General features: G+C 34.6%; 1 protein-coding gene across 1 annotated transcript in view; it reads left to right on the top strand.

Moving 5' to 3' along the window:
• LOC126334588 (arrestin domain-containing protein 3-like) overlaps positions 1-16,806 on the top strand; it is a 164,404-nt gene that overhangs the window by 22,397 nt on the left and 125,201 nt on the right. The window contains exon 2 of the mRNA XM_049996979.1: positions 7,569-7,706. Coding sequence (XP_049852936.1) covers positions 7,569-7,706 — 138 coding nt within the window. The remainder of the gene's footprint in view (positions 1-7,568; positions 7,707-16,806) is intronic.

The following is a 16,806-nucleotide window of genomic DNA, read 5'->3' as shown; positions in this document are numbered from 1 at the left end:
GGCAGATCTTCCACTGTTTCTACAACAGTCTCATACACCAGCTATTTCATTGCACCTAGAGGTAGAAATCCAGACATTTGAGGTCAGGTGATCTGAGTGGCCAGTTCACAGGGCCACATCAACTGATCCATCGACTCGCAGAGGTGGCTCTTAGGTGATTTCTCACAGTGTTGCTGAAATGGGATTGAGCCCCATGATGCTGGATGTACATCCTTTATTTAACATTCAGATTCAGAGGTACATCTTCCAGCAGTTCTGGCAACACATGTTCCACAAAAATGTGATGTCTCCATACATTAAGGCAAAATGAAAGAATGTAAGGTCCAGTCAACCTATCACTAAGAATGGTGGCCCACTTATTAATTCTGATTCACTGTCGATAAGACTGACACTGGATAACTTGAGATTCACATGTGCCATAGCATGTGAATTGTGGTTATTTGAATGTCAGTACACATTCACAGTCAGTAACACTGACACAATGGCTTACTCCAGCACCACTAATAAAATGTTCCCTAACAGTACAAGTCAAATTCAGAGACCATGTGTTTCTTATTGAAATGTATTTGATTTGATATTCTCTACCTCTTGTATTAATTTGAATGAATAGTTTCAAAACACCCTGAATATGAAGAAAGGTGATAGGAGAGAAGTCAGCTATTGACTCATTTTCCTACTCATACCATTTTCCAAATTTTTGAAAATGTCATGTATCCTATAATAGTAATCCACCTCAGTGACAATAGCATCCTCGGTAAATACACTTTCTGTAACATTTCATCAGTTTCTTTAACCCTCTGCATAGAACTCTGCTGACTGCAATTGAACCAGTTAACTCCAGTCTTGAGTTCATCATTATTTTGAAATCATTGTCCATCTAGGCACTTTTTCAAACACAAGAAGAAGAAATAGTTGTAAATTTGGAACTATATGGGTTATCGAAAAATTCCCAATGAAAATCTTGAATCTTCTTGTTGGTTTTGGCGGAGATGTGAGGGCATCCATCATTGTGAAGGAGAATTATGCCAGATGCCAGTTTCCCACAGTGTCAGTTTTTGATTGCACATTTCATCTGGTTAGTGTATATGTCAACTGTAATTGCTGACACATTGTCCCTAAAATCAAGCAAAAGAACACCCTTTTCATCCCCAAAAATGATAGAATTCATCTTTTGATTTGAGAATGGAGATTGCTCTATCTTTTTGGTTTGAATGGACTTGTATGGCAGCACTGCACTAACTGTTGTTTCTGTTCTGTGTTGGTGTGTGATATCACCCATAAAAATGTGGGAAAACAACACATCTCCATATTGTCTATAGTGCTCCAAAAACTGTCATGCACTTCGCATTCTTTGCACTTTGAGTTGATTAGTGAACAACATCTCACACACACAATTTGTGATATCTAAGCTGCCTGGTGACAGTCCTTGTAAATTGAGGTTTGAGCAACATTTTGGAATTCATTAGCCAGACCACTAATCATCAATTGCCAATCACTTTGAAGTTTTTGGTTCACTTGATCAACAATGTCATTGGCCCGAATACTGGGCCTACCGCTTCGCTATTCATTATGAGCATTTGTGCAGCTATTTTGAAATTCTTTACACCAATTTTGAACTTTGTCACTCATTATTTAACGTACATACATTAGGCATAACTCATGGTGGATTTCAGCAGCTGAAGATCCTTTTTGTGCAAAACTCTATTCACGCTGCCCACTTCACAACTAGTGGAATCTACAGTTGTCCTGGCCATTGTGATCTGATCACACTGATTGGCAAACAACTACTGAATCAAACCAACAATTCAGTATTTTCCTAAAGAGTTGGTAGTCAGTGGTGCATGTGTGTTTTCTGATAATGGTCTAACTCTCAATTTTAGAAAGACACAACATATTTAGTTCAGCATATCTAGAGACACTACATCAATGATAAGAGTAACACATGATGAGGAAATATTAACTAGGGTGGAAACTTATAGGCCTCCAATTTAAACTGTGTGCAAAAGTGGTGCGTTTTTGGACAGTATTGTAACCAATGGAGATAACTGGATACTCAAGGCAATACCTGACTTCATATGGCACAACTGACAATGAAAAAAATTGGCAAATTGCATTGGAAGCTCCTGTCTCACCTTTATTACAGCACTGACCTTGCCCCTTCAGATATTTTTCATGTTTGCTCAGATGAAAGAAGCTTTCCATAGCATCAAGTTCAGCTGCAGTGAAACGGTAAAGAAAAAAATTCAAAACTGACTTTGAGATCAAGGCAAATAATGCTTCACTGAGGAAACAAATAGACTTGTAAGGAGGAGGTATAAGTATGTGAGAGTTGGTGTCGATTATGTGCAAAAACAGACAAAAAAATTGTACTCATTTAATAAACTATCCCTACACTGCGTAGTGTTGTAAGTTTTGCAACACTAACTTTTGTTATGTTTTGCAGGCATACTTTTTGTTCCCAGATGAAAACACCATATGTCTAGTACACACTGGAGTCTGTTCTGAGCAATTAGTTGATAATTTCCTCCAAAGATAGCATCCCAGTCATTAGTTGCATAGAAATACAACGAAGAGCATGCAAATGAATTTTACTCACTATTGAGCATTAAATTTCATAATGCACAAACATGTTGATATGACTTCTATCAGTTAAAGAAATATTATAGCATTGCAGACATCTAATAGGAATATAAAACGAGGTAGATGTTAATATTTTTCCTATAAGTAAGTTTTGGCATAAATAAAATTATTTGTTGCCATTTGGCAACATCATGTGTTCATTCATAGCATTGCCGTGCACTTGTATAGTTATCTGGTGCTCACTGCTCACGAATTTTGTGCAGTTTCAGTGATTTTATGATGTTTCTGCAATCAAACAAGACAACATGAATAGAAGTTTATTTTATGGATGATGTGGGCAGTTAAAAGAATTGACAGAGGAAATTTTATTCTCGATACCAATTCTGACTGAAAGTGGATATGAAAGTGCCGATGAAGATGAAATTTGTGACAGAAGCAAGAAATAAATAAGAAACCAGAATGAAAATGTTAATGTTATTGTTTATGAAGAGAGTGCTTCCTGTCTAGGTGCGGTTTCATATGAATCTGAGTGTGCTGGCAATCAATGAATGCAAACACTTCAGTAGTTACAGCAGGAACTTCAACTGTGAGTTCAAGTGGATATTTTCCTGGAATGTTGTAAGACATTAATTACAGTATAGATGAAGAAAATATGAAATGTATTGTGAAAAAAAAATCAGAGACGAATTATGTAGAGCTATCTTTTCTTGGAAGAGAAGCTTTATCAGATGAGATATTAGCAAAGGAAACACCATATGACTTCTTTTCATATTTTTTATCACGATATTTTGGGGTTGATTTCATGAAGATCTACGCAGATTTGTTTAAGCACTGCAATATTGCTGCAGAAGATATTTGGCAGTTTTTAGATGTCTGTATTGTTTCTTCTGTAGTAACACTGAAGAATGTGAGGATGTACTGGAACACTGTTGTTGGCCAATCTGTTGTACAAGACAGTGTTACTACTAAAACCAGGCATCATCTAAAATGTATATGCCAGGTAAACCACATAAATATGGCTATAAACTGTTTTTGTTATGTGATGTGTCTGAGTACACTGACAAAATGGAAATATGCACAGGACATGAACATGAATGGGACAAGAATAATGCAGAGCCTAATATCTGAGCCAGCAGATGGTTGTTGGATTATGCCAGAATGTACCTGAGAATGTAAATCACATAGTTTACTTTGATAATCATTGCACATCAATACTGCTGCTACATTATTTGAAGGGAAGAGGCATTTTATCTTTAGGGACTGTTAGAAGGGAGAGTTCACGATGAGAAACTCCCAGATAACAAGTCCCTGAATGTACAAGAAAGAGATACAATACTTGAGTACATTGGAAGTTCTGAATGAACAGAGGTGTCAAATGTACTCTGACAGGATGACAAGACAGTCATGTTAATGTCCCAGCTGTAGGAAATGACCCTGCATGCAATGTGAAGAGATATGATGAAGTAGGAAGTTACATATTTTTGTACGTTGTCCAAAGATTGTACAACTCTATAACAAGCATATGGGAGGAGTGGTCATTCTGGACAGCCTCACTGGCAGATACAGAATCATAATGCAGAGTAAAAATTGGTACTTCAGATTATTTTATTATCTTGTTGATACACATATAATTAACAGCTGGATTCTATATCACAGAGTTGACAGCATCCATATTCCAGAGTCTACAGCAAAGGAGTTCCAATTAGCAATTTTTTGAATTTAATTGGCTGAAACTTTGCTCAAAATTGGTTTCAGTACTACATCAAAGATGGGTAGATCAAGTTATATGGATAAACTACCAGCAAAGAGGCAGGAGACAGGTTCACACCAAACAAGTAAAAATGTCAAATTTGATCAGGTTGGACACTGGCCTGTTCATTTAGATAAAAGGCAGAGGTGCAAAAATTTCAAAGGTAATACCATTGTTAAACACAAAAAATGTAATATGGAACTGTGCCTTAACAAGAACAAACTAAGTATCATATAGAGTAATTTTAATGTTTTCTGATTAATTTCAAACTAATACCTGTCTTTAAAAGTCACAGCACATCAGTAATGTAAATTTTAAATCAAAACTTAACATCTCACAAAATGTTTAATTCATAAAATGTATTTTTTCAAAGATTTTGTTTGATGCGCTCTTATAAAAGTGTTGTCTGTTGAAGAGTGAGATATGTCTGAATGCATGATGTTGCCATACAGCAACAGGAAGTAAAAAATTTCATGCATTTAAGTGATACAATTCTTTCAATATTTTTCCATGGCATGTATGGCTAAAATTGATGCACTTTATGGCTATTTTTCCTGTATCGCTATTTGTTTTGAATGATCCTAATACCATCAACAGTTTTCTCAATGATAACATTTTCTCACTTTTCCTTAGCTAACTGAAAGTTAAATATTCTAATCTTCCATGTGATTCCCACTCATAAGTTGCCGACCATTGCTGACTTTACTTGTAGAGGTTCTTGTTGCACTGCTTCTGCCTCTGCTCTAATCAACCAAACCCAGTTTGTAATTTGCGATTGCCTGATCAGTATGTTGATAGTTGTTGGTTTCAAATGTTCTCCCAACTTTACTCTGGTGTCTTTGGATTTGACCACTTTTTAATTTGCATTTGTCTTGTTGCTTAATGACTTGTAGAAAATGCAGCTGCAGTCCTTCCTTTGATACTACTGCTGTTTGCTTCAACTGCTTTATAATTTGCATAGGTCTGCCAATTTTACTGTCTGCGAACAGTTTCAATGAAACATAGCTCCATTTCTAATTCATTTCAGTGGAATCCATGAGCAGTGTGGTACCTTTGACAAAGAATACAAAAGATAGTCCAATGTTTAACACTGAAATCATATTTAGTATGAGTGGGGTGTAAATCCATGAATGATAATTTTAAATTGAGTTTTCTGTGGTTCTCCAAAATAAAACATGACACTGTACTACATATATACTCATCAGTGACATTAATGAGAAAGTTAAAATTAAGAAACATGAGATGCAAGCTGCACTTCTAGCATCAAGTAATAAGGCTTGCACCGAGGTGTGAACCACACAAGTAAGGAAGTAAATGATTGGTTATTTGGGTGATTCTGTGAACAGGCAGAGATCACTGCATTGTTCATTGTACTCCAGTCGACTTAGTGCTTCGTCTGTAATGACTTTAATGACACTCTTTGAGACATTGTATATTATTTTTCCTTCCTTCCATGATTATATGAAGAATGTATTCCCCACATAGTGTGACACCTTCCCACTTGTTCATAACCTGTATGTACTGAAGATAATCATTATGGAAGTAAACAGTAACAATACACTTAATAAAGAAATACATGATCACAACACTAGAGGTAGAGAGAGACCCCACATCATCTCTCATAGAACAACACTTTATGAGAAAAGCCCTCGCTACGCAGGCATAAAACTACTGAATTGCTTCCATCCTAATATCTCCAAATTGCCCATTACAAAACTAAAAAAGAAATTAAAATTATGGCTCCTAAACAATCCTGTATATTCAGTATATGAGTTTCTAGATTTAGTACACTTGTATGATGGAAGACCATCTATCTAAAAATATATGTAATCTCAGATCTTAGACTGTGTCACAAACTGTAAATCCTTGAATCTCAGATCTGAATACTGTGTCACAAACTGTAGATTCCTTAATCTAAGTATTGCAATAACAAATTGTTTTTATGTATGGTCCATATATGTAACATTGCTCTCTCAACTAAATTTAGCAAAAGTTGTGTAGATAAAATACGGCTCTGACTCACTGACTCATCCAGAAGACTGGGAGGGAAAAAAAAAAAAAAAAAAACCTTTTTCCTAATCATTTGATGTTGGATCAAAAATAAATAAATAAATAAATAAATTGTTCATACCTACATTTACATCTAAATCTACTTGGGTACTCTGCACATCCCTCGTAAGTGCCTGGCAAATAGTTCATTGAACCACCTTTACAATAATTCTCTATTATTCCTCTCTTGAACACCATGTCGAAAAAATGAATATCTGTATCTTTCTAAGTAGCTCTGATTTCCCTTATTTTATTATGATGATTGTTTCTCCCTATGTAGTTCAGTATCAACAAGATATTTTCACATTTGGAGGAGAAAGTTGGTGATTGAAATTTTCTGAGAAGACCCCACCTTTTTTTAAATAATGTCCGCCCCAAATCCTGTAACATGCCCGTGACACTCTCTCCCCTATTTTTCGATAATAGAAAATGTGCTGCTCTTCTTTGAACTTACTTGATGTACATTTTGATGTACATCAATATTACTGCTATATTATTTGAAGGGAAGAGGCATTTTATATTATATGACTTTCTTGAACAACTGTCCATAACAATACAAGTTGCAGTCTGTGACTAGTTCTTTCAAATATATTTGTCTTGGCATTCTCGAGTTCCTGTTTTAAGTTGAATGAATACCTTGGTGACATACTCTATGTAATTAAGTCTTTATTCACCTTAGCTTTTGCATTTAATATGAAACACACTTTCATTTATCTTGGTTCCATGTTTTTTTTTTTTATTTTTTCTTCACCAGGTGTTCAGGCTATAATATTGCTGTTGTTGTTGTCTCTGGTCCAAAGATTGGCTCTGATTTATCTCAACAGGCTAGTCTGTCCTAAGCAAGCCTCATTGTGACTGCATAACTTGTACTAATTTAAGGAGTAAAGGTAGCAACTCACTGAAATGTAGATTCTCAAAATCATCAGAAAGAACATAAACAAGCCTTACAATATTAAACAGGTAACACTTTTGTGATTTTCCATAAATACTGAGAACTTTGCTAGCTTTTGAATTAGTCATCTTCCACCCCCCCCCCCCCCCCCCACACACACACACACACACCACACACACACACCACACTTCTCCCTAGATATTAAGGATAATCAGATATTGTAGAATAAATGTTAGATGTTATAACTTACACTTTTCATGAATGCTAATCTTTCTGTATCTGTGATCTTTCATGTAGATATTTCTGCAAAATGTAGAGGTGAAGCAAATGTAAGGTGGACCAGACGAGTGAGAAGAAGAGGCCATACCAAGCATATTAGATATTCAGCACATGAAAACTACTTTGAAACAAAATATTACTTTGTTGGAGGTCCATGTAAGTATGTTTAATTTATTCTTATTTATTTTGAGTTATTTTCTGATCAGATTTGTTTATACTGGGTATTTAATTTTTGTAGAGCTGTCTACCATTTCAGAGACGCTCAGATCACAGAGGAGGTATCATTCATTTTTATGGCAAGAAGAAAGCTTACTGTTGAAAAGAAAATGTGTTGCTGCTCTCCTATAAGATGAAATTGTAACATAAAATTTTACTTGATTCACCTCAAATAAGCTGGTGAAATGGAATCTCTAGATTTTTAAATTTTGAGATACAGTTGTTAGTATCATGCATTTGTCCAGTAGATATTTCCTTTATATGTTTCTCCTATCAGCAAAATGAAATATTTTATTACTCCAAATTTTACTTGATTTGGTTTAAAAAAACCTCTATTCACTATATCATGTTTTTAAGAAGTTCTATTAAAAACTTGCATCTCTTTGTTATCAGTTTGCATTTCAAAAAAGTGTATCTATTTTGACTTGTGACAGATTTTATTTTTTTTACTAGTTTTCTATATGATGTAGTTGGATATGGCAAGTACCAAAAATGTATTTCACCTCTGTGATTCGAGATAAGCATTAATAAGAACACTAGTCAGAGCACAAGTGAAGCATCTCGCTGCAAACCACTGTAATAGGTTTTGACATAGTGCTACCCAGCTAGGAAAGACCTTCTTCATTCTAGTAGTTTAGATATCTATTCCTGCCAAATTGCATCATATTTTGGTGCAAGGTGTATTTTCTTGAATACAATGATACTGGTATGAAAATTAAGTCCTGCTATACAAATTGCCAATCCTTATGACCACTCATATAATTTACATAGAGACTGTATAACTTATCAACCTGGTTCACATGTCTCTGCCTCGTCAAATTTCTGTTACAATATTCTTCCTGTGCTTATTGATGGTGGTGCACTTTTATTAAATGATATACACAACACCATAGAATTTGCTTTTGATTTCTCATTATATTTTTAACACACAGTTTAGTTTGATGATCACCTTTGTAAACTATATGACATCAAAATATTTACACAGGTCAGTAAGCTAGAGAAATTCAGAGAATGTTCGGTAATTCCACAAGTGGCATTAATCAGCAAATTAACTGCACACATTGCGAGATTTGCTGTGAAGTTTACCATTCTGGCACATAATAATGCACTTTAACAACTGAGTACAGACTGGATGACATAGTGACTGTGTTAACTGAATACCAACTGCAGGCTCTACCTTTATCCAAAATGCCTACCTATAGATGTGTGTATTATTGAAGTTACAAATTGGTAAAATATTAAGCTATTACTTTTTAGATGTCAACATAAAAGACAAGAAAATTAACAGGAGTGAAGAAACTATAGGCAGAGAAATAAGTTAGAACTAAGATTTTTATAATTAGAAAATGGCAAAATTATTGGTACTATTGTATAGGTAAGCAGTCTTAATATGCATGGGGTGTCCCAAAGTTCAACAAAACTTTTGGGGAAGTGAAATTTTGTAATTGGAATAATTAACAAGCCAAGAGGTTATTCAAGTAAGAGTATGCAGTTTTGAAAATAATTCAAGTAAGAGTATGCAGTTTTGAAAATATAATGTAATTGGATAGATAAAAAAAGCTGCTCACCAAGCAGCAGCAGCAGCAGGAGATCACACATATAAAGGTATTAAAGTTTTCAAGTTTTTGGAGCCAGTGGCTCCTTCATCTGGCAGAAGGGTAGAAGGGGAGGCAAGACAACACTTTTTCCTTTAAAGGAGCCACTGGCTCTGAAAACTAGTAAACGTTAATACCTCGATATGTGTGTTTTCTTGTCACCACTTTGTGAGCAGGCCATTAAAAAAAAAAAATAAAAAAAAAAAAATAAAAATAAAAAAAATTTACAGTATACGTCTTTGGATACAGAAAAACAGGGGTTGAAAAACTATGGCCCTGACCATTGGAAATGATATTTTAAGAATGGAGTATTGTGGAACATGAAAATTTTAAGTGTGAATAACTTTATAAATATAAAGTTTTTAGTGAAAGTAAATATTTGTTGAAATTTGGGACTGAGGACTTTCAAATAAGCCAGTTCAACTCAAAATTATCAATTTTTAGCTGTTCTGAATTTTGGCATTGAGATGGTTGCAGATATAGTAAAATAAAATGTTTCCATATAAACTAAATATGCTATTGTCATCAGTAATCAGTAAATTAAACAGGTGAATAAGAAAATTTAGTGAAATCATCTTTGAATAACAAATAATTTATTTCCTGTAACTGTGGTATATGCACTATAAATGAAAAAAGAACAGAAAGGGAGGAAAAAAGTATTGATATCAGAAATGATATAAGAACCAGTTGGATAGTCCCATCTTGCTGTGTTAAAACTGGACATGTGTACAAATCATATACCTCCTAATCAGTACTTATAATAAATAACAGCTGCACAACCTATGCAAGCCACCACACAACACAGAATGAAATAAAGCACACTTGAGCAGTTTAACTTTGAAAAATGCCTGAGTAATTTAAATTATCTTTATCATTCACCATTACTGCACTTTGTAAACAACTATTTTGATAAATACAAGATGGAATTGTGTGTTAGTGAAAATTATGCTTACAAAAGTGAAACACATTGGAATCAAAATCTTCCTCTCCCATTACAAAAAATGTCTACAATAGCAGAATAGAAGAAATCTGCTGGTATTTTGATTGTGATGCATTTAACTGAAATGTGTGTATAATAAAATCTGAAACACGTTTCATTGTGTAATAAAACAGGGTCTGATGAATCTTTCTTCCCAACTAGAGAAACGTGATACCACTTAAATTTATTTATTTATTTATTTATATTCATCCATAGACAATATAGATTGTATGGATGTTGTCAACAAATACATATATATGATACAGACACAAGGGCACATAAAAGTATAATTGCATTTCCTAAATATAACCTATAATTAATTGTCTTACTGTGTTTCATGATTGTACTATAAATTGTCATACTGTGTTTCATGATTATACATGATGTACCACTCTGTTATTGAACATATCAAAGAAAGCCCCTAGTTACAGTACTTAATCAGTCACATTGCCGACAAAATTTTACCTACTTTCCGGGTAATCTTCGACAGAATAAAAACACTTTTGTAACAATTAACTTTTCAGGCTATGTATGAAGGCATGTAGTTTGCTTCTATCTTCTATATTCTGTGGAAGTTTGTTGAATAGTTTATGTCCATTGCATAGTACACTATTCTGTGTTTTCATTTTGTTTTTTCTGTTCAGATTTAGGTGGTGACTTGATCTGGTTGTTCGTGTAGGAACTGTTCGTTGCGTACTGATTGGTGTTTTTCTTTATGTGAATCAGTGTTTGAAAAATGTGTGCACAGGGAACAGTCAAGATTCCCATAGATTTAAACAACTTGTTGCAACGTGCATTCTCTTGTTACTATATGCCATAATTTTGATGACTCTTTTTTGAAGTTTGAAGGTTGTTTGCATATTTTAAATATTTGTTCCCCAGAAGATTAATCCGTAACAAATTATTGAGTGCATATATGCAAAGAAGTAAGTTGCTCTGCTGGATGAGTTACTACACACCGATTTTATTATTCTAAGGGCATAGCATGCTGATGCTGTTCACTTTCCAAGGGCATTAATAAGTTCAGTCCATTTTAGTTGAGCATCAATATGCATACCTAGAAATTTAGTTTTTGAGACATTTTCTATGTTTTCATCTTTCACCTTCTGCATAGATTTTGTATTGCTTTCATTTATGAAGTATATAATCCATTAATGTGGATGTTTATGAATGTTTCTAACCCTTGATTATAAACTGTACTGTAAATATATTTTTTGTCCGTACATCAATGTGTTCACTTTATGCGACAATGCACTTTGAAGATTAGTTCACAAAAATTCAACAGGAAATCCTGTTAAAACAAAACTATGTTATTTATTAACAGTTTTAACAGGCTTTTTCAACTGCAGCCACCATTTATATTCTTATATTTCTTATATTAATATGTAATTGATGTTGTGACAGTACAGGAAGTTTCCAGTTCTAATATTTGCAAATTTTGTTATCAGCTGATATTACTGAAAATCTTCACATGTCCTCAAGAAACATTCAATAAACTAAATTTGATGATAATTTAAAAATCGAAATCACACTAAAATAGTGTTGACTTATCAAAAGTTCTAGAGGCGTTGAGAGAAAAACAGCTTATAATATATTATTGTTGGCAGATGCTAACTGTGTCAGACTGTTTCTGATATAGATTAAGTTAACACCTATAAAGCTCTTTGCAATGTGTGTGGCAGAAAAGAGTGCTATGTTTTATTTGCTGAGATTTTCATGAGGAAATATGAAACTATGTGTCAAATTTTATGTGGAATCATAAATAAACCACATTTTCTTGTAGAGTAGGAATTAAATCCATTCCATATCGCTTAACACACTGGGCATAAATATGATATTACATAACAGCATTTTAACACCTTTGGACCCTTACACAATTTTAAAAAACTAATTGAACTGTTTACAATTGTTTAAGATCGCCTTTCTTACCCTTGAATATAATTTTTTTTTTAAATTTGATATTTACATGAACTATAAACACAATTTTTTTACTGCTAAACATGGGAGGGATTTCATAATTATTATTTTGGCCTGTGTCATTATACATTTAACAAATACATTATTGAGATGTCATTTGTAATTGATGTTGGTGGAACACAAACATATAAAATAACAAATGCAACATAATTATATACTCATGACAGTGAGAGTTCTTTCTTTTTTTATTATTGCTAGTAACATTTCTCAAATTTTGCAACACTAATTTTCATTTCTAGTTCTTGACATGTTAAATTGTGTATTTGCATTGTTAGTCATGCCAAACAGAGCACATACTTTGATGGTGCTCCACAATTCAGCTAAGTAAGAATTCATGCATGCATTTTGTTTGTTTATTTACTTATATAAGCTGATTTTTGAATTTTTCTATGTATGAGACTGTGTGTACCATGCAGGTCTGATTCAAAATTCCAGATTCAAATTATTTCTGTTGGTGTTTTTTCAACATAATCTTTCATTGATTGTGTCAAGACATGTGTTGATCATGATATATTGCATATTTTTAATCATCTGGAAGTGCTGTGAAAACTCCATACTATATTCTCAGCTGTAAACTTAATTCGAGATTTTTAGACACATTTAGCAATAGTGCATATCCTTATTCAAAAACAATCATTCCCTAATTCCATTGTATATTTATGAGAAAAACAGTCTTATTTTTGAAAATTTTTCAATGCTTGTCTTTGTTCATTATAGAGTTTTAGCAATAGTATCCTCTTTCAAAGAAAAGAGAGGGAGGTACAGAGAGAATCTTAACCCCAAATTTCAGTGCATACTTAAGTGAATAAACATATATATTTGATCATTTTCGAAAATCACAAGTCTGGTGCATACATGTTTTGTAGCAAATTGGCTTTTGTGATTTACAGTAACTATTGCATGTATTGTAACTAACATACTATGTCACATTTAGTTTTTTTATTTTAAAAGGAGTGTATATTGTGTGTAGTTATTGTAAATTAATGCTATTTTCAAGTTTTTTAGTGATCATAGTTCCAAAAGGCTTTATGGAACCAGAAAATTTTATCCTGAGTTTCTCTGTTGTCACAATAGGTATCTCTTTTTGCCTGTTAATCACTTCAGTTCTTAACGCAACAGTCCATCTCTAATGACCTCAATGTCGATAGGACATTAAACCTTAATCTTCCTTCCTTTTTAAAGCAACTGGTAAGACCTATAGCAAATCAGCCTCATAAATTAAAAAGAGGATCAACAAGCTTAGTTTAAAGTTATTTATTTACTCTTCTGTAAAATATTGTGCCAGCCACAATACAGCCTCACTATGCATGGTGCTGCATGCATGGGATTAGTTAATTAATTTTGATAAGCATCTAGGAATTACACTGACTGCTGACAAGCCATTGGAAGCTTCTATGAATGGGTGTGTTGGGAGGGCTACTAAGAGTCATGTACCAGAGATACCAATAGTACCTTGAATACCATCCTCTACTGTAGATACTGTCTTCTTTGAGGTATTTACAGAATCTATCACTACTTGTCCCCTTGGCTGTGAGTAGTGTGTTAATGGTTGGTCTGCATGCCTTGTACAGGGAAGTCGGGATTAGGTAGAACTCAGGATTCTAACCAACAAATTCAAGGAGCTATTTTCACACTGAAACTATAACTGAGCTTTTGAGACTTACTTCACGTATTGTAACTGGATGAGGCAAGTGAAAAATCATAGGGCACCATTAATTGTCAACAGTTCAGAGTTGTGGTGAATAATGGTATCCCTTAGGAAAATGGCAATAAGAGATTGAAAGGAATACCAAGTGCATTCAGTGCATGCTTGAGGGCCTCTTTCAGTATGTTGAAGGAGCTGTTCCAGCCACTGTTGAGGAAACGGGGTACAACCAAATGGAGAATGTGGTGCATGTTGTAGCAAATGATGACTGTTAGCTGAGCTCTGAGATCATATTGGGATCATTTAGGTGCAGCCACAAAAGGCTGACAAGATCAGCCTTGTTCCTGGAGTGTCAATGAGGCTCACTATCTGCAAACCTGGTTGTGGCCTCCTGTTGTCAATGGAGTGTAAAACTTGAACCAGAAACTTTGAAGAATCTGTAACAAGGTCGACTGTGACTCCCACCACTTGTACCATAGTGTTGTGAACTTTAGGGTCTTCCTAAATATGAGTGTTGCCTGAAAAGTAATGCCTCCACCTTTGTAACTCTTCAACAGTTGGCAGCATTCATATTGCAGGTACTGGCATGTTACTTTGCCTCGTCTGTACAGCTCTAGTTGGCGGGAAGCCTTAGCATTGAATGGTTGTGTTATTACAGTGTTAAGTATGGATCCCGACAGAGACTGTCAGTCAATACTATTTAAGCAATGTGCAGTCATTGATTTCTTGACAGCAGAAGGTGTCACCCCAAAGGAGATTCATCAGAGAATTAAAGCAGTTTATGGTGATTGTGTTGATGTGAGCACTGTGCATTGTTGGATGTGTATGTTTAAAGATTTTGAGCTGGGAACATCTGACCTGCATGACAAACAAAGAGTTGGACGTCCTGTGACCATAACCACTGAGTTTCACAAACAAAATGTTGACGGATTGATTCAGGACGATTGTCATATCACTCAGAGAGAAGCTGCAAGCACAATCGGCATTTCACAAGAATGTGTGGGTCACATTATTGCTTTGCTTGACTGTTGGAAGATCTGTGCATGATGGGTACCCCGTATGCTGACTCCTGGAATGAAAGTGCACAGACTACCATACAGCACCAGCCATACAGTCCAGATTTAGCATCATCTGACTTCCATCTGTTCATGATAATGAAAGACGATCTGCGGCAACATCATTATACTTCTGATGAAGACATTGAGAGGACTGTGAGACCATGGTTGCAGAAACAGAATGTTGCCTTCTTCCGTAATGGCTTCAGAAAACTTGTTCATTGTTGGCAGAAATGAATCCAATTGCCTGATGATTATGTGGAAAAGTAAATATTGGTTATTAAATATCACATTCTAAAGATTATTTCTGCATTTGATTTATTAAAATATTCCCATCTAAACCCAATTAACACAGGTGGAGACATTATTTTTCATTCAACCCTTGTGCACTACACACCACAGGCTGCGTCCCAGAAATTTGACTGTGTGTAGCACACACACAAGGTGTTTTTGAGATCAAGTGACTCGTCATTCAGTCCCCATAACAGTAGACAGTAGCTATGGGAGACCAAGAAGTTTCAATGTAAGATTCTAAGAAATGCCTCCACATGCAACAGTATTAAAATAATTAACATTCTAGTGATTAACTGATGGAGTATTTACAACAAGGTGCCAGAGGTGAAAGGACCTAAAAACAAATCTGCTGAAAGATTTATGGGAGAAGTTTATGATTAAATGTAAATTTTATGTTTTCATTCAAAACATTTAAGGAAAATTTTTACAAATCCTGATGTAATTAGTAGCAGATGGTTACTTAGCTTGGTCTCTTTCTTCATTGCTAGCATGATTGTTAAAACTTGCTTCACTGCAGTTCAAGTAGCCTTAGTTCATGCATGTTGGATGTCAGTTATGCATTTAAATTAAAAAATATACACTGATTTTTAATCAGTTTTTGTTCTGGGTTATAACTTTACTCAGATACATCAATTCTGCCAAACAAATTTGCACTGCATGCTGCTCAAACACTCAACTGAACTGTCTTGAACCAAATCCTATACTAACTTGCTTTGGCCCAGAAGCTTTGTTTTTTATAACAGGTAACAATTACAGTCTTCATGTTGCATTATTAACATGATTGATGAATGGATTTACAAGTAACTTTGGCAACCCTTTAAGTATTTAGATATATCTAGAATTTTGTTCCTAAAATTGTATGAACCTGATTTTGATAGATGCAAGTGTTCAATATGAAATTTAGTAAAACACTTATTTGAAACAGTTGTGTCCACTGGTGTAATGAGGTGGATGACCCTCTAGAGCACATAAAACACTATAGGGTGATTTAAACATAAATGTATTTATTTACAATATATTCATTATTAATTCATGATTCATACCCTTGAGTCTCTATACTGTCTCTGTTCCAATAGTAATTGATTACAATGTTAACAAACAGTCAGAAAAGCAATAGTGTCATGCTAGGTTTGTTATGGCTCATTGCAAGTCTTCCATAAGCTCGGTGTGATCTGAGAGTGATCTGAGAACAGTCTGAGTTGCAGCTCTGAGTGTGGTGGCTTAAAAAGATACATGGACCAATCACAACTGCAGGCAATGAGATGATCCAAATTCAGCATCCTCTGGTGACATGTGTAGTGCCACTGTGTAGTGTATGGCAAGCCCTCAATAGCAGCAGCTCACTGTGGCCAGTTAAATGTCTCATCTGTGGAGATGTGAGCAGCACATGAGAATCTGTATCCAGTTGATGAAGATGTCATCGATAGTGCGTTCCTCCCCTCACAAAATAGCATACTATGTTGCATAGTGTGGGTGTCAGTATGATGAGGGGAGA

Source organism: Schistocerca gregaria, chromosome 2, assembly GCF_023897955.1.
Source record: "Schistocerca gregaria isolate iqSchGreg1 chromosome 2, iqSchGreg1.2, whole genome shotgun sequence".
Lineage (NCBI taxonomy): Eukaryota > Metazoa > Arthropoda > Insecta > Orthoptera > Acrididae > Schistocerca > Schistocerca gregaria.
The sequence above is the reverse complement of the archived record's forward strand: the minus strand, read 5'-3'. Positions and strand labels throughout refer to the sequence as shown.